General features: G+C 44.0%; 1 protein-coding gene across 8 annotated transcripts in view; it reads left to right on the top strand.

The window, feature by feature from the left end:
• ADAMTSL3 (ADAMTS like 3) overlaps positions 1–21,755 on the top strand; it is a 380,959-nt gene that overhangs the window by 336,498 nt on the left and 22,706 nt on the right. For 6 of the 8 annotated variants that reach the window (XM_070775206.1, XM_070775210.1, XM_070775209.1 and 3 more), the window contains 3 exons: positions 8,395–8,578; positions 11,005–11,209; positions 19,798–19,898. In XM_070775206.1, the coding sequence (XP_070631307.1) occupies positions 8,395–8,578; positions 11,005–11,209; positions 19,798–19,898 (490 nt within the window). Of the gene's footprint in view, positions 1–8,394; positions 8,579–11,004; positions 11,210–19,797; positions 19,899–21,755 lie in introns of those variants that run through there. The other 2 variants (XR_011562580.1, XR_011562581.1) reach the window with 2 other exon arrangements.

Raw genomic sequence — 21,755 nt, 5'->3', positions numbered from 1 at the left:
AGATGGGGAGTTGGAATAGTCACGTGTGAAGCACTTTCATGTTCATTACCTCTCTTGATGTTTACAATAGCACAGTGTTGGGGGCAGTAATCTTTTATCCAGTTGTATAAATGAGGAAACCTGAGACTCATAAAAGTGTGTGCTAGAGCCCAAATATATAGTTGTCTCTTTCAGTGTTCCTCATATCACCGTCCTGGACTCTTAGTGCTGGCCAGAAAGACCCTGGTATGCCTCTTGTTGTTGTTGTTCAGTCTCTAAGTCATGTCTGACTCATGTGACCCCATGGACTGCAGCATGCCAGGCCCAAAGACCTCTGTGGCCCTCTAGGATCTTAATATGGAAGATTTTCAACAGATAGGGTAGGCTTAGCCTGTCTAATGCTAGTGCCTTCCCTCAGGTCCCTGAGAAGTCAGTTCCGGCCTTACCCCTTCGTTCCCCCCTCCACTCAGGGGTCTGCATGGTGTCTCAGTTCTGCACCACACATCTCTTCTCTTCACACATCTCTGCAGTCAGGCAGCTCTTGACTCTAGTCACGTGACTGAGGAATCAAGAATGACGTCACACAGTATACAGCATTCCCCACCATCGTCTGCTCTTACACTTAATGCTGCACAACCTTCCTAAAAGTGTGCACCTGTCACCATGTGATGTCCCCTATAAAGCATCACCCCTTGCCCTGTTCCCAGAGCTGTCTGGAGGGGAGGAGCCTGTCAGCCCCAGCTGCTTCCTCCAGTCCCTTCTGGAATTTCAGTGAATATATTTTTTCCTACCTTGTTAGTTAGGCTGTAAACCCTGAATACATGTAGAGATGCTATATGTTAGTGTGGCTAAGAACCTGTTAAACTTGTCCTTCCATATGCAAGCTTAAAAAAAAAAATCCACTCCTGAGGAAGCCCAGGGAGCTCATATCCCAAATGTGCATCATTATTTGTGGTAACACAGGTATTGGTTTTCGAGTTGCAAAATGATCACTAACTTGGTAAATGTTTATAGAGGAAAGATTTGCTAAGGATTGTTGAATCAATTCTTTCATTGGTCTTCTTTCACAAGTATGTTTTCCCACACATATTAACTTTGTTATGTATCAGTGCTTAGTCACAAGAACCTAATCGACGTATGTCTTGCAAAACTCTTTAAGAGGCCAAGAGATAGGGACAGAGTTAAGAAAATCAAAATATTTATGAGAATGAGGTTTAACTCTGTGCCTGAGGATTTGCAAAGCATGAAGATAATGGGACACTTTATTCTCAAAATAGTGACATATTATCTACAGCTACAGATTCATTCTAAAGGAGATCAGTCCTGGGTGTTCTTTGGAAGGAATGATGCTAAAGCTGAAACTCCAGTACTTTGGCCACCTCATGCTAAGAGTTGACTCATTGGAAAAGAGTCTGATGCTGGGAGGGATTGGGGGCAGGAGGAGAAGGGGACGACAGAGGATGAGATGACTGGATGGCATCACTGACTCGATGGACGTGAGTCTGAGTGAACTCCGGGAGTTGGTGATGGACAGGGAGGTCTGGCGTGCTGCGATTCATGGGCTCGCAAAGAGTCGGACACGACTGAGTGACTGAATGGAACTGAACAGATTCTTTATTGAGAATAAAGATCCTTGGTACTTAGGATAAAAAAGAAAATCAGAAATACCTGAATCACAGGGAACCCATACTGCTGATCTCAGCTCCTTGTAGCTGAAAATGAGTGAATTGCAGAAGGATACACAGAAGTTGCTGTCTGACCTCATGTTTAACTATGTCTACTCTATAGGAACAGTAAAGGCTACATCATTTCAATCTTTTAAATCTTTAGCTCGTGTCTTTGATTTTCAGGTTATGTCATATAGAATGTAACTCTGCAAATAGAGATTCTAGAGATGTGGATGCAGGGAGAGCATAGAAGGAGAAAATCATGTTGAGTTGCCATTCAACAAGCCAGCTCATGTTATTTATGAGATCATTATCTAGGGGTATTTACATGATACCATTTTCTCTTCTTTTCGACACAATGCTACCATCCTTACAAGCACCTTCGTCCATTCATTCAACATTCATCTTAGTCTGTTTGCACTACCATAACAACGTAGCACAGACCAGCATGGAGGGGGTGGCTTATAAACAACAGACATTTATTTCTTGCAGTTCTGGAGGCAGGGACATCCAAGATCAAGGTAGGGCCAGATCCGATGTCTGATGAGGGCCAGCTGCCTGGTTCACAGACAGTCGTCTTTTTGCTGTGTCCTCTTATGGCCAAAGGGATAAAGGGGCTCCCTGGGGCTTCTTTCATTAGGGCACTAATCTCATTCATGAGGGCTCCGCCTATGTGACCTAATTACTTCCCAATGCCCCCACCTCCTGCATGTTAGGATGTGACACATAAATTTTAGAGAGACACAAACATTCAGACACAAACATAGCCATGTTCAGCAAATATTTGCCCAGTGCATGCTTGCTTTTGCCAGAGCTGGGAATATGTAGATGACCTAGCCCTTGAGAAGCCCATAGTCTAGAGAAGGAGATGCTCATGTGAACAGATATTTGAAGCAGAGTGACAAGCGCTGTAACGGTTGTTTGTTGTTCAGCCGCTAAGTCATGTCTGACACTTTGCGATCCTGTGGACTGCAGCATGCCACACTTCCCTGTCCTTCACTATCTCCTGGAGTTTGCTCAAATTCATGTCCATTGAGTCAGTGATGCTATCTAACCATCTCATCCCTCATCCTCTGCCACCTCCTTTGCCTTTTGCCTTCAATCTTTCCCAGCATCAGGCTCTTTTTCAGTGAGTCAGCTCCAAAGGACACAGTAGCTCTGAGGAGGGGTCCCTAATGCTCTCTGGAGAAGCCAACCAGGTTTCCACATAAGTCAGGATGTTGCTCTGGGAGGAGGAAGAAGAATGTTCCAGGCAGAGAAATCAGGATGTGCAAAGGCAGAGAGAAGTTCCATGTGGGATGGAACATGGAAATCAAATGAATGCCTTCAAATCAGTTAATTAAAAGATTGGATACTCATGAGGCTGAAATTGCTGGTAAAGGTGACATCTTTGGAATATTTAAAACTTTGATTTATTGAAACTGCCTACATTGTTCTACCACCTCCTGCACACACACACATGCACCACACACACATACGCACCACACACACACACATGTGTACATTGTGGAATGTGCCAAGCCTTCAGTGGCTAGCATTTCAAAGAAATTCATTGGTCACCTTAACAAATACTGGCTGAGCACCTAAGTATATAATGTGTCTAGTCTCAAGGATTTGGCATTCCAGTCAGAGAGATGGATAATAAACCAGTAAACAAATAAGTGTACAGGATATTTCTCTGTGGAAAGTGCTATGAAGAAAAGGAAGTAGGATGGTGAGCCCAATGGTGATTGTGCATCATTTAGCCCTCTGAGGAGGTGATACTTGACTCCAGACCTAAAGGATAGGGTGGAGACTTCCATCCCAAGAGGTGAGGAAAGAGCATTTCTGGCAGAGGGAGCAGTAAGTGCGAGGACTCTAAAGTGAGCACAGGCTGTGCGTGGTCAAGGAACAGAAAGAAGATTCGTTTGGTGAGGGTTCAGTGGGGTAGAAGGAGAGGTGTGTGAGATGAAGCTGGAGAGTTTCTGAGGACCAAATCGTTCAAGCCTCTGAAGGTCAAGGTAAAGACTGGAGTTTTATTCCCAAAATATGAGAAGTCACTGAGGAGTTCTATGTGGGAGGAAATAATGATCTACTTTTTCAATTCATTTGTGTCAAAAATCATTCATCATAAAACAAAAAAAAATCAAATTGGACCTCATCAAGAATGTGCTAATCAAAGACACTATTAAGAATATGACCACACAAGCCTTAGACTGGGAGAAAGATTGGCAGTCCTATGTCTGATTAAGAACTTATGTCCAGAATATGTGAGAACTATTACAGTTTAACAATGAATTCTCCCCTCCCCGAGAAAGACAATGGCAAGAGACTTGAAGTTCACAAAAAAGACTGACAGATGGAATCAGGAAAATGAAAATTGAAAGCACAATGAGATACAGTATCACACCTACCAGAAGAGTGAAAACCAACTGATGATGGAAACTTTTTGGCATCAAAAGAAATTCCCAATGCACTGCAGATAGATGGATAAAATGGGGCAACCACATTGGAAAACTATGTGGCAGTTTCTAATAAACTTAAGCACATACCTACCCTTGACCCAACAATTCCATTCACAGGTATTTACCCGAGAAAAATGAAAACATGTTCACACACACAAAAAAATACAAGCATGTTCTTTTCAGTCTTTACTTCATAATGACCATTAATAGGAGAATAGATAAACTATGGTATATTCATACAATGGAGTAGTATTCAGCAATAAAAAAGAATGAGTTACTGATATACACAACTATATGGGTGAATCTCAAAAACATTATGTTAAGCAAAAGAAGCCAGACAGAAAAGAGTACATATTGTATGAAGTCCAAGAACAGAAACTACTGATGTATGTTGACAGAAATAAAGAAGTAGTTGCCTTGGAGGAGGGGCAGTGCAGTTCAGTTCAGTTGTTCAGTTGCGTCCAACTCTTTGTGACCCCATGGACCGCACCACACCAGGCTTCAACGTCCATCACCAACTCCCAGAGTTTACTCAAACTCATGTCCATCAAGTCGGTGATGCCATCAAACCATCTCATCCTCTGTTGTCCTCTTCTCTTTCTGCCATCAGTCATTCACAGCATCAGGGTCTTTTCCAATGAATCAGTTCTTCGCATCAGGAGGCCAAAGTATTAGAGTTTCAGCTTCAACATCAGTCCTTCCAATGAACACCCAGGACTGATCTCCTAGTCCTTCCAATGAACACCCAGGACTGATCTCCTTTAGGATGGACTGGTTGGATCTCCTTGAAGTCCAAGGGACTCTCAAGAGTCTTCTCCAACATCACAGTTCAAAAGCATCAATTCTTTGGTGCTCAGCTTTCTTTATGGTCCAACTCTCACATCCATACATGACTACTGGAAAAACCATAGTGTTGACTTAGATGGACCTTTGTTGGCAAAGTAATGTCTCTCCTTTTTAATATGCTGTCTAGGTTGGTTATAGCTTTTCTTCCAAGGAGCAAGCATCTTTTAATTTCATGGCTATAGTCACCATCTGCAGTGATTTTGAAGCCCCCCAAAATAAAGTCTCTCACTGTTTCCATTGTTTCACCATCTATTTGCCATGAAGTGATGGGACCGGATGCTATGATCTTAGTTTTCTAAATGTTGAGTTTTAAGCCACCTTTTTCACTCTCCTCTTTCACTTTCATCAAGAGGCTCTTTAGTTGTTCTTCGTTTACTGCCATAAGGGTGGTGTCATCTGCATATCTGAGGTTATTTATATTTCTCCCAACAATCTTGATTCCAGCTTGTGCTTCATCCAGCCCAGCGTTTGGCATGATGTGCTCTGCATATAAGTTAAATAAGCAGGGTGACATTATACAGCCTTGATGTACTCTTTTCCTGATTTGGAACCAGTCTGTTGTTCCATGTCCAGTTCTAATTGTTGCTTCTTGACCTGCATACAGATTTCTCAGGAGGCAGGTAAGGTTGTCTGGTATACCCCCATGTCTTGAAGAATTTTCCACAGTTTATTGTGATCCACACAGCCAAAGGCTTTGGCGTAGTCAATAAGCAGAAGTAGGTGGTTTTCTGGAACACTGTAGCTTTTTTGATGATCCAATGGATGTTGGCAATTTGATCTCTGCTTCCTCTGCCTTTTCTAAATCCAGCTTGAACATCTGGAAGTTCACAGTTCATGCACTGTTGAAGCATGGCTTGGAGAATTTTGAGCCTTACTTTGCTAGAGAGTGAGATGAGTACAATTGTGCAGTAGTTGGAACAATCTTTGGGATTGCCTTTCTTTGGGATTGGAATGAAAACTGACCTTTTCCAGTCCTGTGGCCACTGCTGAGTTTTCCAAATTTCCTTGTATATTGAGTGCAGCACTTTCACAGCATTATCTTTTAGGATTTGAAATAACTCAACTGGAATTCCATCACCTCCACTAGCTTTGTTCATAGTGATGCTTCCTAAGGCCCACTTGACTTCACATTCGAGGATGTCTGGCTCTAGGTGAGTGATCACATCATTATGGTAGTCTGGGTCATGATCATCTTTTTTGTATAGTTCTTCTGTGTATGCTTGCCACCTCTTCTTGACATCTTCTGCCTCTGTTAGGTCCATACCATTTTGGTCTTTTATTGTGCCCATCTTTGCATGAAATGTTCCCTTGGTATCTCTAATTTTCTTGAAGAGATCTCTAGTCTTTTCTACCCTATTATTTTCCTCTATTTCTTTGCATTGGTCACTGAAGAAGGCTTTCTTCTCTCTCCTTGCTATTCTTTGGAACTCTGCACTCAGATGGGTATATCTTTCCTTTTCTCCTTTGTCTTTAGCTTCTCTTCTTTTCTCAGCTATTTGTAAGGCCTCCTCAGACAACCATTTTGCATTTTTGCATTTCTTTTTCTTGGGGATGGTCTTGCTCACTGTCTCTTGTACAATGTCACAGACCTCAGTCCATAGTTCTTCAGGCACTCTGTCTATCAAATCTAATCCCTTGAATCTATTTGTCATTTCCACTGTATAATCATAAGGGATTTGATTTAGGTCGTACCTGAATGGTCTTCCATTCAGGTATGGTCTTCCATTCAGAAAGTAGTGGTTTTCCCTGCCTTCTTCAATTTAAGTCTGAATTTGTCAATAATGAGTTCAAGATCTGAGCCACAGTCAGCTCCCAGTCTTGTTTTTGCTGACTGTATAGAGCTTCTCCATCTTTGGCTGCAAAGAATGTAATCATTCTGATTTCGGTATTGACCATCTGGTTGTGTTGTTGGAAGATGGTGTTTGCTATGACCAATGTGTTCTCTTGGCAGAACTCTGTTAGCCTTTAACCTGCTTCATAGATGAGAGGATGCTTTATGAGTGATGGAATGTATATACCTTGCTCTGGATCATGGTTACCTAAGTACATACAATTGTGAAAACTCATAGAACTGCATGTTTGACATATAAGCATTTTTTCTTATATGAATTATACCTCAGTAAAAAGAGGTGTATTTTTTTAAAGAAATGCATGTATGTCTTGCCTTGAACTGTCTTGCCTTTATGAAATATGACATAGAGTTAGGTATGGCATCAGACACACTGGGTTCCAGTCCAGCTGCAGGACCTTGGAAAAGTCACATAGCTTCTTTCCATTTCTATCTCTGCAAGTAAAAATAATCTAAATCAAAAGATGGCCATGAGAATTCAATGGAAAATTGATGTTAAAGTGTTTAACTCAGTACCTATTACCTGGAAACTTCTCAATAAACTAAGCTATTTCTAAAAATGTTTTAAATAAGCTGTAGGGCACCTAAAAATGTGTACTGTTCTGCTTTGCAAATGATATGCAAGTTAGGACAAAATTCCAAAATCAGAAGGAAGCACTGGAAAACAGTTAAGCTAAAGGCATAGGTGTACTCAGTGGAGCACCCTGTGGACACAGCTGGTAGCTATTACTTACTTGTGATTATTTCAAGAAAATCTGGTACTTTCTGTGATCATACACAAATCTGTCATCGTCATGTCCTACTTCATCTTTTTATCCAGTGTCAAAAGGGAAAGGAAAGGCTACTTGGAACGAGGACTAAAAGGAAAACAAACCATGATTATTCGAAGTGGTCAGCTTCAGCTTTTTAAAAGGAAACTCCCATTTTCATCTTTCCAGAAGGCTCTATGGCAAATTATTTATTCAGCTTCAGGTCTCATCTGAAGTTTAGATTAAGAATTAGTAGAGAAGTAAGAATGGAATTGAAATGTATCTTGAACCTGTCTGCTTAATCCCTGCTCCCCGCTAAATCATCTTTCATCTCTCTCAGTCTGATCCACTTTTGAGAAAGAGAATCCATTAGGGCATCCCCCGGAGAGACCCTCCTCTCTTGGCTCTGCTTGGAGAGTCTTGAGAAGCCGGCCTACTGCACAGAGTTTCTCCTCCTTCTCTGGGATTTTTCTGGCAGATCTAGCTGGCCTGAGACAACGCCTTTCCCAGGCTGTATGTCTTGCTTGAACTGTCAAGGGGCCTTTGTGAAATGTGAGGTAGTATTTTGAAAGAGTTAGAGTTGGCATCAGACGCACTGGGTTCCAGTCCAGCTGCAGGACCAAGGGCTCCATCCTGGCTGGAATAACCCCCCGCAGTTATGACAACGAGCTAGGCAAGGGAAAATGAGATTTAAAGGACCCCTTTACTCCACCTGATGGCAGATTCTCTGTGTGCTGCTCAGAGAGCCCGACGGGCAGCTAACCAGAAAGCAGCTCATAGTTGTCTTTGGCCGGGTCGTCTCCAGCCCATCATCCCTTCTCCTCCAGTGGCCATCTGTGACATTCCTTTTCTTTCTGCAGAGACTTTCTGGGAGCTTGGCAACTGGACTCATTGTTCTGCCACATGCGGCCACTTGGGAGCCCAAGTTCAGAGACCCCATTGCCTGATGGCCAACGGGCAGGAAGTGAGCGAGGCCTTCTGTGACCAGCTCCGCAAGCCACAGGCTGCGTTCCAGCCCTGTAACATTCAGGACTGCCCCCCAAGGTGTGTGCAGTCACTCTTCTCTCCTTGCTACCAGTGTTTGACTTGTTTGAAAATGCATAGTAATGTGGAATGAATAACTCAACCACTAAGATTTGTTTTATGTGGACTATACTAGGTGCTCAGCTAAGTAGTTTATGTGGATCACTTCACAGTCACCTATCAAGTCAATATCATTCATTTTCTTTTTTAAAAAATTTATTTTATTTTTTTGTTATGCTACACCACATAACCAACCAGGGATTGAACCCGAGTCCCCTGCACCAGAAGCTCGGAGTCTTAGCCGCTGGACCTCCAGGGATGTCTCCAGTGTTGTTCATCCTCTATTATATAGTTGGAAAAACTCCCCTAGGCCACACAGTTATGAGAGCCAGAATTCAAACCTGGTTAGTCTGATTTCAGACCTTCTGGAGTTAATTGCCACTCTCACCTGCTCCCTGCACTCACAATGTACCTTATGAGCACGGGGAAGCTGACTTCATGGGTTCACCTCAGAGATATGTCAGTAGAACAGCATCAGAAGAGAGACTTGTGAAAAGCACCATTCCTTAGATTCTACCCCCACGGGTGGTGGTGTTATTCAGTTGCCTGTCATGTCTGACTCTTTGTGACCCCATAGACTACAGCACGCAGGCCTCCCTGCCCCTCACCATCTCTCAGAGTTTTCCCAAGTTCATGATCATTGCATTGGTGATGCCGTCTAGCCATCTCATCCTCTAATGCCCTCTTCTCCTTCTGCCCTACATCTTTCCCAGCATCAGGGACTTTTCCAATGAGTCATCTGTTCTCTTCAGGTGACCAAAATGTTGGAGCTTCAGCTTCAGCATTAGTCCTTCCAATGAATATTCAGGTTGATCTCCCTTAAGATTGACTGGTTTGATATCCTCGCTGTCCAAAGGACTTTCAGGAGTCTTCTCCAGCACCACAGTTCAAAGGCATCATCACTTCTTTGGTGTTCTGCCTTCTTTGTGGTCCAGCTCTCACAGCTGTACATGCCCACTGGGAAGACCACAGTCTTGACTACTTACCTTTGTTGGCAGAGTAATAATGTCTCTGCTTTGCAACACACTGTCTAGGTTTCTCATCGCTTTCCTGGCAAGAAGCAATCGTCTTCTGATTTCATGGCTACAGTCACCATCCACAGTGATTTTGGAGCCCAAGAAGAGGAAATCTGTCTCTACTTCCACCGTTTCCCCTTCTATTTGCCATGCAGTAATGCAGCCGGATGCCATGATCTTAGTTTTTTTTTTTTTTTGCTATGTAGTCTTAAGCTGGTTCTTTCACTCTGCTCCTTCACCCTCATCAAGAGGCTCTTTAGTTCCTCTTCACTTTCTGCCATTAGAGTGGTATCATCTGCATCCCCAGGGGTAAAGCCATTAATAACCTTTTGATATCATAGATGACACAAATCAATAGTTTTAAAAATATCCAAAATCAAACTCATAATCTCCACCAAATCTGATCTGCCCCTAGTTCGTGTTCCAGATCACAATGACCACATTCAAAGCTACCCAGCCCCCTTTCCTCTCACTTCCATCCGTTCCTGTCAGTTTCCTACTGTTCCCAATGTCTTTGTCATTCCTCACAAGGGCCACGTCAGGAGCCTCCTGAGTTTTGTCTCCTCTCTAGAGTGCCTTGTCCACTCTATAAGCAGAAACATCTTTTATTTATTTTTTATTGGAGGATAGTTGCTTTACGATGTGTTTCTACCATACAGCAAAGTTAATCAGTCACATGTATACATACATCCCCTCTTTTTTGGATTTCCTTCCCATTTAGGTCACACAGAACGATAAGTAGAGTTCCCTGTGTGATACAGTAGGTTTTCATTAGTTATCTGTATTATACAGAGTAGCGTATATATGTCAACCCCAGTCTCCCAGTTCATCTTCCCAGATGGCACTAGTGGTAAAGAATCTGCCTGCAGGAGACAGGTTCGATCCCTGAGTTGGGAAGATCCTCTGGGGGAGGAGATAGCAACCTCTCCAGTATTCTTGCTTGGAAAATCCCATGGTCAGAGGAGCCTGGTGCTACAGCCCATGGGGTCGCAAGAATCAGACAAGTCTGAGTGACCAAACAGGTGCTACCTCCTTTTTTCTTCCCTTTGGTTACCATGAGTTGAAAATCACGTTTCCAAAATTTCCAACTAATTTTGCCCTAGCTCTGCTCTCTGAGGCCACACAGCTGATGGCTCTTACATCTCTGAGGACTACTTTATCCCGCCCCGATGCTATCGTCTCTACATGGTGATTCTGTTGCTTCTTAGTGAAAGGATATCTGAGAGTACAGCTGGGAGTTATTGTGCTGCTGCCCACTCCCAGAGATATGTGTCAGCCTTGAAACAGTCATACTGCTAGGATGGGCTTTCTCTTTGGAAGACAGTCCCCATAGGGTCTGACCTACTAAGCTCCTGTAGTTTTTGTTCTTAGGTGGCTCACAGGCGCGTGGTCAGAGTGCTCTGTGTCTTGTGGTGAAGGATTCCGCAGTCGGCAAGTGACATGTAAGCGCACAAGAGCCAACGGAACGGTGCAGGCGTTGCCACCGAGAGTGTGCATCCTCAGAGACAGGCCTCTGGGGAGAAGACCCTGTTCCAGTCACCCCTGTGTTCAAGGGCTCTTTGAACAAGGGAACCAGGTAATGCTGACAAATCTAGTGTTTAAAAATCATCCAGTCCCTGTGGTCAAACCCACATATCCAAAAAGGGACTTCCCCTGGCAGTCCAGTGTTAGGACTTTGCCTTCCAATGCAAGGGATGTGGGTTCCATCCCTGGTCGGGGAACTAAGATCCCATATGCCATGAGGCCAAAACATAAAACAAGCAATACTGTAACAAAACCCCACCCATCAGGGCCCTTCCCCACAGGGGAGAGGAGAGCACAGACTCCTGCAGGACATTCAGGAAACTCATCTGCACAGGGAGCTGACCACACCACACACCAGCTGGTTCTATTCTATCCTAGACCTCCCGGTCAATATTAACACAGGCTGCAGAGATCAAAAGTTCCCCTCAGCCCTTCAGAAAATGTTCAGTATTGTCAGTGTGGGAGAATAATACACTCTTTCTGCATTTCTGCCCTGCAGTGCAGCAGTTGTTGCTCTTGAGAATCATTGTGCTAATTCTTAGGTCATTAACTCCAAGTCCTACATGACTACACACTTCTCTAACTGGAGAGGATGCAAAACAGAGGGAGATACATCTTTCTGGAGAAATAAAGTTAATTAAAACCATGAAGAACCAAGGAGTTGGCAAAAACTATCCCCTCCACCACTAACATGGAAGGGGGGAGTGTGGGGGAGGGGAGCATGCCCCGGGGGACAGTCCAGTCTGTGAAGTTTCACGCAGTGGCGGAGGAGGGGCAGCTGGGTCAGGGTGGCGCCTCTTCTGGTCCCCCAGGCCGCTCCAGGCCATTCTCTAAGCTGGCCAGGGCTCCTGATGGCTGTGGAGGTGCTGGATTTGAATCCCAAAGTCCATTTGACTGGGTCTCAGGGAGCCCGGCAGGGCTGCTTTTGTCTTGGTCAGTCATCCATGGGTTGTTCTGGGCCTACTTTACTTGTGCGGGTATTGCTGGGCAGCCCACAACAGCAATGTTATATTATAAACCTCCATATTCTCCCAGCCACGCCCCTCTTTTTCTTGCTGAGGCCAGAGGGAGTGGCTGGGGAGTGGGACTGCCCAGCTTGGTAGGAGCGTCCGGTGGTGTTAGCCACACTCAGGGGGTAGTGGGTTCCCTCTGGGGCTTTGCTGCTAATGTCACAGGTACCATGGGTGTCTTGGGTGCCACTGGTATCTCGGGTGCCGCTGGTGTCTGGGTGCCACTCTTGTCCCGGGTGCTGCTAGTGTCTCAGGTGCCACTCTTGTCCTGGGTGCTGTTGGTGTCTCGGGTGCTGCTCTTGTCCTGGTGCCACTCGTGTCATGGGTGCCACTGCTATCTCAGGTGCCGCTGCTGTTGCAGGTGCCACTGGTGTCTCGGGTGCTGCTCTTGTCTGGGTGCTGCTCTTGTCCTGGGTGCCGCTGGTGTCTCGGGTGTCACAGGTGCCACTGATGTCATGGGTGCCACTGGTGTCTCGGGTGCCGCTCTTGTGGTGGGTGCTGCTCTTGCCGTGGGTGTCATGAGTGCTGCTGGTGTCTCGGGTGCCGCTGGTGGCTCAGGTGTCACGGGTACTGCTGGTGTCACAGGTGGTGCTCTTGTTTCGGGTATCACTGGTATCTGGGATGCTGCTGTGTCTCGGGTGCCACTGATGTCTTGGGTGCTGCTCTTGCCGTGGGTGCTGCTCTTGCATGGGTGTCACGGGTGCTGCTGGTGTCTCGGGTGTCATGGCTGCCACTGGTGTCACAGGTGTCGCTCTTGTCATGGGTATCACTGGTGTCTCGGATTCTGCTGATGTCTCGAATACCGCTGGTGTGTTGGGTGCCACCTGTGCCGCAGATATCGCTGGTGCTCCGGGTGTCAGGCATGCGGCGGGTGTGGCGGGTGTCGGGGGTGCCGTGGATGAAGGGAGTGGCCCCATGGTCACACCAGGAAGATGGGGTAGGTGGGGGAGTGGTAGGGTCAGTGATCTCATCTGAATCGTGGGTTGTCTCTGGTATCAGAATGGTCTCCCTCACGAATAGCCAGGCTGGTAGGATGGTAGAAATCTGAGGGCTTTGAGGCTGAGGTTTTTGGATGGTGAAGTCCTTCATGGCAAGGGAGGACTTCACAAGGATGGACTGGGGCCCCACTGGGTGTATTCAAGCTCAGGCTTTCTGAGTTCTGGCTTTCTAAGGAGCCCAGAAGCTTCTGCACTGTCACCTCCGAGTCCTCTTCACAGAGTGGCTGGAGTGGCTCCTTATCCACTTGACCCATGGATGATGCCAAAGACGGGTAAAGTAGCTCTGGTTGTCGGGTCGAGGGTCAGCATGCTTGCTATTAATGTTCTTATTTTATCGGCGAAGGCAATGGCAACCTACTCCAGTACTCTTGCCTGGAAAATCTCATGGACAGAGGAGCCTGGTAGGCTGCAGTCCATGGGGTCACGAACAGTCAGACACGACTGAGCGACTTCACTTTCATGCATTGGAGAAGGAAATGGCAACCTACTCCAGTGTTCTTGCCTGGAGAATCCCAGGGATGGAGGAGCCTGGTGGGTTGCCATCTATGGGGTCGCACAGTTGGACTTCACTGAAGCGACTTAGCAGCAGCAGCAGCAGGAGGCTAGAAGTTCAAAATCAAGGTGTTCTTAGGGTTGGTTTTAGTTACTGGCTTGTAGACAACCACCTTCTGACACTATTATTCTTGTGTCGCTAAGTCATGTCCGACTCTTTTGCAACCCCATGGACAGGACTGTAGCCTGGCAGGCTCCTCTGTCTCTGTCCTCACATAACCTCTTCTCTCAGCACACACGGAAAAGAGAGTTCTGAGTGTCTCTTCTACTTCTTACAAGGCCACTTCCTATCAGACTAAGGCTCCACCCTTTGGCCTCATTTAACCTCTAACCTCCTTAGGACCCTATCTCTAAATACGGTCACATTGGTGGTTAGGACCTCACTGTATAAATTTTGAGGGATACAGTTTGGTCCATAACATTCTGCATTTTCCCCCAAATTTAGGTCCTTCTCATGTGCACAATACACTCACCCCATCTCAACATCCCCAGAATTCTTTTTAAAAAATTAATTTATTTTTTATTTGAAGGATAATTGCTTTCAGAATTTTGTTATTTTCTGTCAAACCTCAACATGAATCAGCCATAGGTATACATATGTCCCCTCCATCTTAAATCTCTGTCCCATCTCCCTCTCCATCCCACCCCTCTAGGTTGATACAGAGCCCCTGTTTGCGTTCCCAGAGACATACACTAAATTCCCACTGGCCATCTATTTTACATATGGTAATGTAAGTTTCCATGTTACTCTCTCCATGCATCTCAGCCTCTCCTCCCCTTTCCCCATGTCCATAAGTCTGTTCTCTATGTTTTTTTCTCCATTGCTGTGCTGCAAATAAATTCTTCAGTACCATTTTCCTAGATTCCGTATATATGATTAAGAATATGATATTTATCTTTCTCTTTCTGACTTACTTCATTCTGTATAATAGGCTCTAGGTTTATCCACCTCATTAGGGCAGATGCAAATGTGTTCCTTTTAGGGCTGAGTAGCTGTTTTTCCAATAGTCATGTATGGATGTGAGAGTTGGACTGTGAAGAAGGCTGAGTGCCAAAGAATTGATGCTTTTGAACTGTGGTGTTGGAGAAGACTCTTGAGAGTCCCTTGGACTGCAAGGAGATCCAACCAGTTCATCCTAAAGGAGATCAGTCCTGGGTGTTCTTTGGAAGGAATGATGCTAAAGCTGAAACTCCAGTACTTTGGCCACCTCATGCAGAGAATTGACTCATTGGAAAAGACTCTGATGCTGGGAAGGATTGGGGGAAGGAGGGGAAGGGGACAACAGAGGATGAGATGGCTGGATGGCATCACCGACTCAATGGACATGAGTTTGAGTGAACTCTGAGAGTTGGTGATGGACAGGGAGGCCTGGCGTGCTGCAATTCATGGAGTCCCAAAGAGTCGGACATGACTGAGCGACTGAACTAAACTGAACTGAATATTCCATTGTGTATATGTACCACAACTTCTTTAGCCATTCTACTGTTGATGGACATCTAGGTTGCCTCAGTGTTCTAGCTATTGTAAATAGCGCTGCAGTGAACACTGGGGAACATGTGTCTTTTTCAGTTTTGGTTTCCTCAGGGTATATGCCTAGAAGTGGGATTGCTGGGTCATATGGTGGTTTTATTCCTAGTTTGTAAGGAACTTCCATACCATCTTCCATAGTGGCTGTATCAATTTACATTCCCACCAACAGTGCAAGAGGATTCCCTTTTCTCCACACCCTCTTCAGCATTTGTTGTTTGCATACTTTTTGATAATGGTCATTCTGACCGGTGTGAGGTGATAGTCTCACCAGTTTTGATTTGCATTTCTCTAATAATAATCAATATCGAGCCTCTTTTCACATGTTTGTTAGCCATCTGCATGTCTTCTTTAGAGAAATGTCTTATGTAGGTCTTTTGCCCCACTTTTTGATTTGGTTGTTTGTTTTTCTGGTAGTGAGTTGTATGAGCTGCTTGTATATTTTGGAAATTAATCGTCTGTCAGCTGTTTCATCTGCTATTATTTTCTCCCATTCTGAGGGTTGTCTTTTCACCTTGCTTATAGTTTCCTTTGCTGTGCAAAACCTTTTAAGTTTAATCAGATCCCACTTGTTTATTTTTTTTTTTAAATCTCCATTACTCTAGGAGGTGGGTCATAGAGGTTGTTGCTTTGATTTATGTCATTGAGTGTTCTGCCTATGCTTTCCTCTAAGAGTTTTATAGTTTCTGACCTTACATTTAGGTCTTGAATCCGTTTTGAGTTTATCTTTGTATATAGTGTTAGGAGATGTTCTAATTTGGTTCTTTTACATCAACATCCTCAGAAGTCTTAAACCATTCAAACAACAGTTCCAAGTTCAAAACCTCATTAAACTATCACTTCGTCAGGTATGGATGAGAAGTGACACATAAAATTAATCCTTGCCTGACCCATAAAGAAAAATACAACGTATTGTTGAAACACATAACAGAAAATTTGGATAAGTAAAGGTACTCTGAGTGCTATAAAGGAGCCCATTCCCTTAAATGAATCACAACACGTACTTCCAATTCAAATTACTGTAGAATTCTTTTCTCAGACCTCATATGATTTTGACATTCATATGTGAGAGTGAGTGAGGACAAGAGATTTTTAGAAAAACAAATCGATAGGAGGATAGAAAGAGTTTCCTAACCTGATGTCAGAGTGTCCTGCAAAACTGCTGTAAGTAAAACAGTGCAGCATCAGTGCAGAACACACTGAAGTCGTGCCGTGTAAGAAAAGTGCAGAAACACACCCATTCAAAATGAGTTTAAACCCAAAAGCAGTTAGTCATAGAGGGAAGAAGACTTTTTAAAAAATGAACACTATAAAACTACAGTAACTTTTTTTAAGGACATTAAAGAATGTGTTCATTGCTTCATTGTGTCCAACACTTTGTGACCCCATAGACTGTAGCCCTCTAGGCTCCTGTACCCATGGCATCCTTCAGGCATGAATACTGGAGTGGGTAGCCATTCTCTTCTCCAGGGAATCTTCCTGACCTGAGCATCGAACCCAGGTCTTCTGCATTGTAGGTAGATTCTTTACCATCTGAGCCACCAGGGAAGCCTAAGGACTGTTAAAGAAGACCTAAATAAATGAAAAGGCATTGTATATTTATGGATCAAAAAACATAATATTATACACATGACAGTAAATTGATCTACAGATTCAACATAATCCCCATCAAAACCCCAGCTTCTTTGCAGAAATTGGCAAGCTGATCCTAAAATTTATATGGAAATATAAACGACCCAAGATAGCCAAAGCAATCTAGAGAAAGAACAAAGTTAGAGGGCTCAGACATGTCAATTTCAAAACTTACTACAATAATAAGACAGTGCAGTACTAACATGGGCTTCCTTGGTGGGTCAGCACTAAAGGACCCACCTGCTAATGCAGGAGACGCAGGTTTGATCCCTGCATCAAATAGTCACTCCAGTATTCTTGCCTGGGAAATCTCACAGACAGAGGTATCTGGCAGGCTGCAGTCCACACTGTCCATGGGATTGCAAAGAGTCGGATGTGACTTACTGACGGAACAGCAACATGGTGCTAACCTAGCATAGACACATAGATTGATGAAATTGAATTTGAAGTCTAGAGACAAATCCATGTATCTATGTCAGGTGATTTTCTACAAGAGTGACAATACCAATTCAATGAGAGAAGAACAATTGCTTCCTCATTGGCGAAGAACAACTGAATATGCAAATGCAAAAGAATGAACTTAGACTCCTAGCATATAAGGTATTCAGATCAGATCAGATCAGATCAGTCGCTCAGTCGTGTCTGACTCTTTGCGATCCCATGAATTGCAGCATGCCAGGCCTCCCTGTCCATCACCAACTCCCGGAGTTCACTGAGACTCACGTCCATCGAGTCAGTGATGCCATCCAGCCATCTCATCCTCTGTTGTCCCCTTCTCCTCCTGCCCCCAATCCCTCCCAGTATCAGAGTCTTTTCCAATGAGTCAACTCTTCGCATGAGGTGGCCAAAGTACTGGAGTTTCAGCTTTAGCATCATTCCTTCCAAAGAAATCCCAGGGCTGATCTCCTTCACAATGGACTGGTTGGATCTTCTTGCAGTCCAAGGGACTCTCAAGAGTCTTCTCCAACACCACAGTTCAAAAGCATCAATTCTTCGGCACTCAGCCCTCTTCACAGTCCAACTCTCACATCCATACATGAGCACAGGAAAAACCATAGCCTTGACTAGACGAACCTTTGTTGGCAAAGTAATATCTCTGCTTTTGAATATGCTATCTAGATTGGTCATAACTTTCCTTCCAAGGAGTAAGCGTCTTTTATTTTCATGGCTGCAGTCACCATCTGTAGTGATTTTGGAGCCCAGAAAAATAAAGTCTGACAGTGTTTCCACTGTTTCCCCATCTATTTCCCATGAAGTGGTATTACAAAGCATTAACTCAAAATTTATCAGAGACCTAAATTTAAGAGCTAGAGCAATAAAGCCTTTGAAAGGAACTCTGTAGCCATACATCTTCATGCTTTGGATTAGGAGATGGTTTCTTAGATATGACATGAAAAACAACAAAAATAGATGAATGGGACTACATGAAAACTTAAAGTTTTGTTGCTACAAGGGATGTGACCAAGAAAGTGGACAGCCCACAGAATGGGAAAAAATATTTTAAAAGCATATACATGAAAAGGAACTTGTTTCTAGGCCTGTTTGTAAGTCCAACAAAGTTAGCCTAGTTACCCAACAAACACAATTGGCTATAGAGTTCTGCACTGTAATAGGTTTATGATACTTTCCACACAAATAATGCATAAAAAGCAAACACAGAATAAAACATTCTTCATCTTACATTACAGGACCTTGAAAAACTGCAGTAGTACAGTTACAATAGCTGACATACAGGGGCACACTCGCATCTTTGAAAGTTCTCAACTTGAAGGTTCATATGTAAGGGACTTACTGCAAACTGTATACACTGAACAGTGACTTTTAGGCTGCGTGAATTGTATCTCAATAATGTTGTTGGAAAATTACAAAAAACAATTGTATAAGACAGAAAGTGGTCAACTAATTAAAGAGGAATAAATAAAATGAGAGCCCAAACCCACCGCATACAACAGAATAAATTCTGCCTGGATTAAAGTGCCTCAGTGTAGTCATTAAACTGGAATAGAACTACCAGGATGGGAAAGACCTTTTCAAGCATAAAACAAATGACAAGAAAAAATTGATATGTGTTATTAGTACAGAAAAGTTTAAGAGCCGAATGTTAATTTTTTTCCTGTAATTCAGCTCACCCCTACACACAAGCCTCCATTTTTGCTCTAAGCAGGAAAACCCAAACTTGGCTGTAGCTTATGCTTTTATGCACAGTGATTTCTGAACCTTAACCTGCTCAATTAGGGATTGGCCCTGTGCTTTTCACTCCTCCCCAGGGGTGGTCTCAGTTTCTGAGGAGGAAAAGAGGATGAAAGGAAACTTAGGAAGCTGTCTGGCTCTGAAGGAGGGCAATCTGATCCTTACAGCTGGGCTTCCCTCCTCCCTACCTTCTCTGAATATTCGCTGGAAGGACTGATGCTGAGGCTGAAGCTCCAATACATTGGCCACTAATGGAGAGAGCTGATTCATTGGAAAAGACACTGATACTGGAAAACACTGAGGGCAGGAGGAGAAGAACGGTGCAACAGAGGATGAGATAATTGGATGGTATCACCAACTCAATGGACAAGAGTTTGAGCAAACTCTGGGACATGGTGAAGTACAGGGAAGTCTGGCCTGCTGCAGTTCATGGGGTCACAAAGAATCGGAAACAATTGAGCAACTGAACAGCAACTTTCCTTTGGCCAGCTCACCCCTGTAGCTGGTCTCTGGCAATGCCGCCATAGCACGCATGAGCTCACAAGGTTGTTTTAATTTTTTAATATCAGTCTTTATTTATTTTTGCCATGCTTCACCGCATGCGGGATCTTAGTTCCCCACCCAGGGATCGAACCTGTGCCCCCTGCATTGGGAGCACAGAGTCTTAACCAGTAGACCGACAGGGAAGTTTACACAAGGTTGTTTATACTGCACTGTGCTTTCGTTTCAGTGTCCTGGACGTTGCCTGGGTCGCATTGTGAGGATGCAGCAGCATCACATAATTTGTCAGCACCCCAACAGTTCTGAGTCCGGCTGTGATGACACAAAGAGGTACTGGCCCCACCCTAGGGCAGCACACAACCTCTCCCACCTCAGATAAGCACTATGATGTCTGGGAATGGCTCATCCCTCCCATACACCACCTCTCATAATGCACAGTTCATACTCAATTATAACTTCTTACAGTGCCTTTCTCAGTAGTGTATGTTATGCTGTTGCTGTTCCATCACTGAGGCGTGTCTGACTCTTTGCAACCCCATGGACTGCAGCATGCAGTCTGTAGGGAAACCCTGTCCTTCAGCATCTCCCAAAGTTTGCTCAAATTTATGTCCATTGAGTCGGTGATTCTTTCTAACCATCTCATCACCTTGATTTCCTTTAGGATTGATTGGTTTGATCTCCTTGCTATCCAAGGGACTCAAAAGAGTCTTCTCTTGAATATATCGAAATTAGAAAGCATCAGTTCTTCGGTGCTCAGCCTGCTTTATGGTCCAGTTCTCACATCGGTACATGACTACTGGAAAAAACATAGCTTTGACTGTATAGACTTTTGTTGGCAAGATGATGTTTCCACTTCTTAATATGCTGTCTAGGTTTGTCATAGCTTTCCTTCAAAGGAGAAAGCATCTTTTAATTTCATGGCTGCAGTCATCATCCACAGTGGTTTGGAAGCCTGAGAAAAGAAAATCTGTCACTGCTTCCCCTTTTTCCCCTTCTTTTGGCATGAAGAGACTGGACGCCATGATCTTATTAGGCTTTTGAATGTTGAGTTTCAAGCCAGCTTTTTCACTCTGCTCTCTCATCCTTATCAGGAGGCTTTTCAGTCTCTCTTCACTTTCTGCCATTAGAGTGGAGTGGTATCATCTGCATATCTGAGGTTGTTGATGTGTCTCCCAGCAATGTTGATTCCCGCTTGTACTTCATCCAGCCCGGCATTTTGGATGATGGACTCTATGTAAAAGTTAAAGAAGCAGGGTGACATATACATCCTTGACATCCTCCTTTCCCAATTTGGAACCAGTCCGTTGTTCCATGTCCTGTTCTGTTACTTCTTGACTCGCATACAGGCTTCTCAGGAGACAGGTAAGGTGGTATGGTATTCCCTTCTCTTCTTGGAATTTCCCACAAGTTTTTGTGATCCACGTGATCCACACAATCAAAGGCTTTAGCATAGTTGATAAAGCAAAGAAGAAGTAGAAGTGTTAGTCACTCGGTCATGTGCAACTCTTTGCAACCCCCATGGCCTGTAGCTTGCCAGGCTTCTCTGCCTGTGGGGTTTTCCAGGCAAGAATACTGGAATGGGTTGCCATTCCCTTCTCCAGGATCTTCCTGACCCAGGGATCGAACTCATGTCTCTTGCATTGCAGGAAGATTCTTTACTGTCTGAGCTATCAGGGAAGCAAAAGTAGAAGTTTTTCTGGAATTCCCTTGGTTTCTGTATGTTCCAGCAAATGTTGGCAATTTGATCTCTGGTCCTCTGCCTTTTTGAAACCCAGCCTGTACATCTGGAAGTTCTCAGTTCACAGACTGCTAAAGACTAGCTTGAAGGATTTTGAGCATAACCTTCCTAGCATGTGAAATGAACACAATTGTACAATAGTTTAAACATTCTTTGGCATTGCCCTTCTTTGGGATTGGGTTGAAAACTGACCTTTTCCAGTCCCATGGCCACGCTGAGTTTTCAAAATTCATCAGTTCCCTTTAATTTACAGATTAAATCTGGATCCTAGTGTTTTCAATTATTCTAAATTTATTCCTCTGTTTAGAAACTGTTTGATTAGGACGTTGGGACAGTGGGTTGGCAGAGAATAAAGTAAACGTTTATCTTGTTGAGGGGCTTACACAAGAAGAATGCTTCTGTCTTGTATAAAAGTCTGAACTGGTAGATGGTTTAGAGGGTAGAAGAGC

The sequence above is a fragment of the Bos indicus genome, chromosome 21, assembly GCF_029378745.1.
Source record: "Bos indicus isolate NIAB-ARS_2022 breed Sahiwal x Tharparkar chromosome 21, NIAB-ARS_B.indTharparkar_mat_pri_1.0, whole genome shotgun sequence".
Lineage (NCBI taxonomy): Eukaryota > Metazoa > Chordata > Mammalia > Artiodactyla > Bovidae > Bos > Bos indicus.
This window is presented reverse-complemented; position numbering and strand designations above follow the sequence as displayed.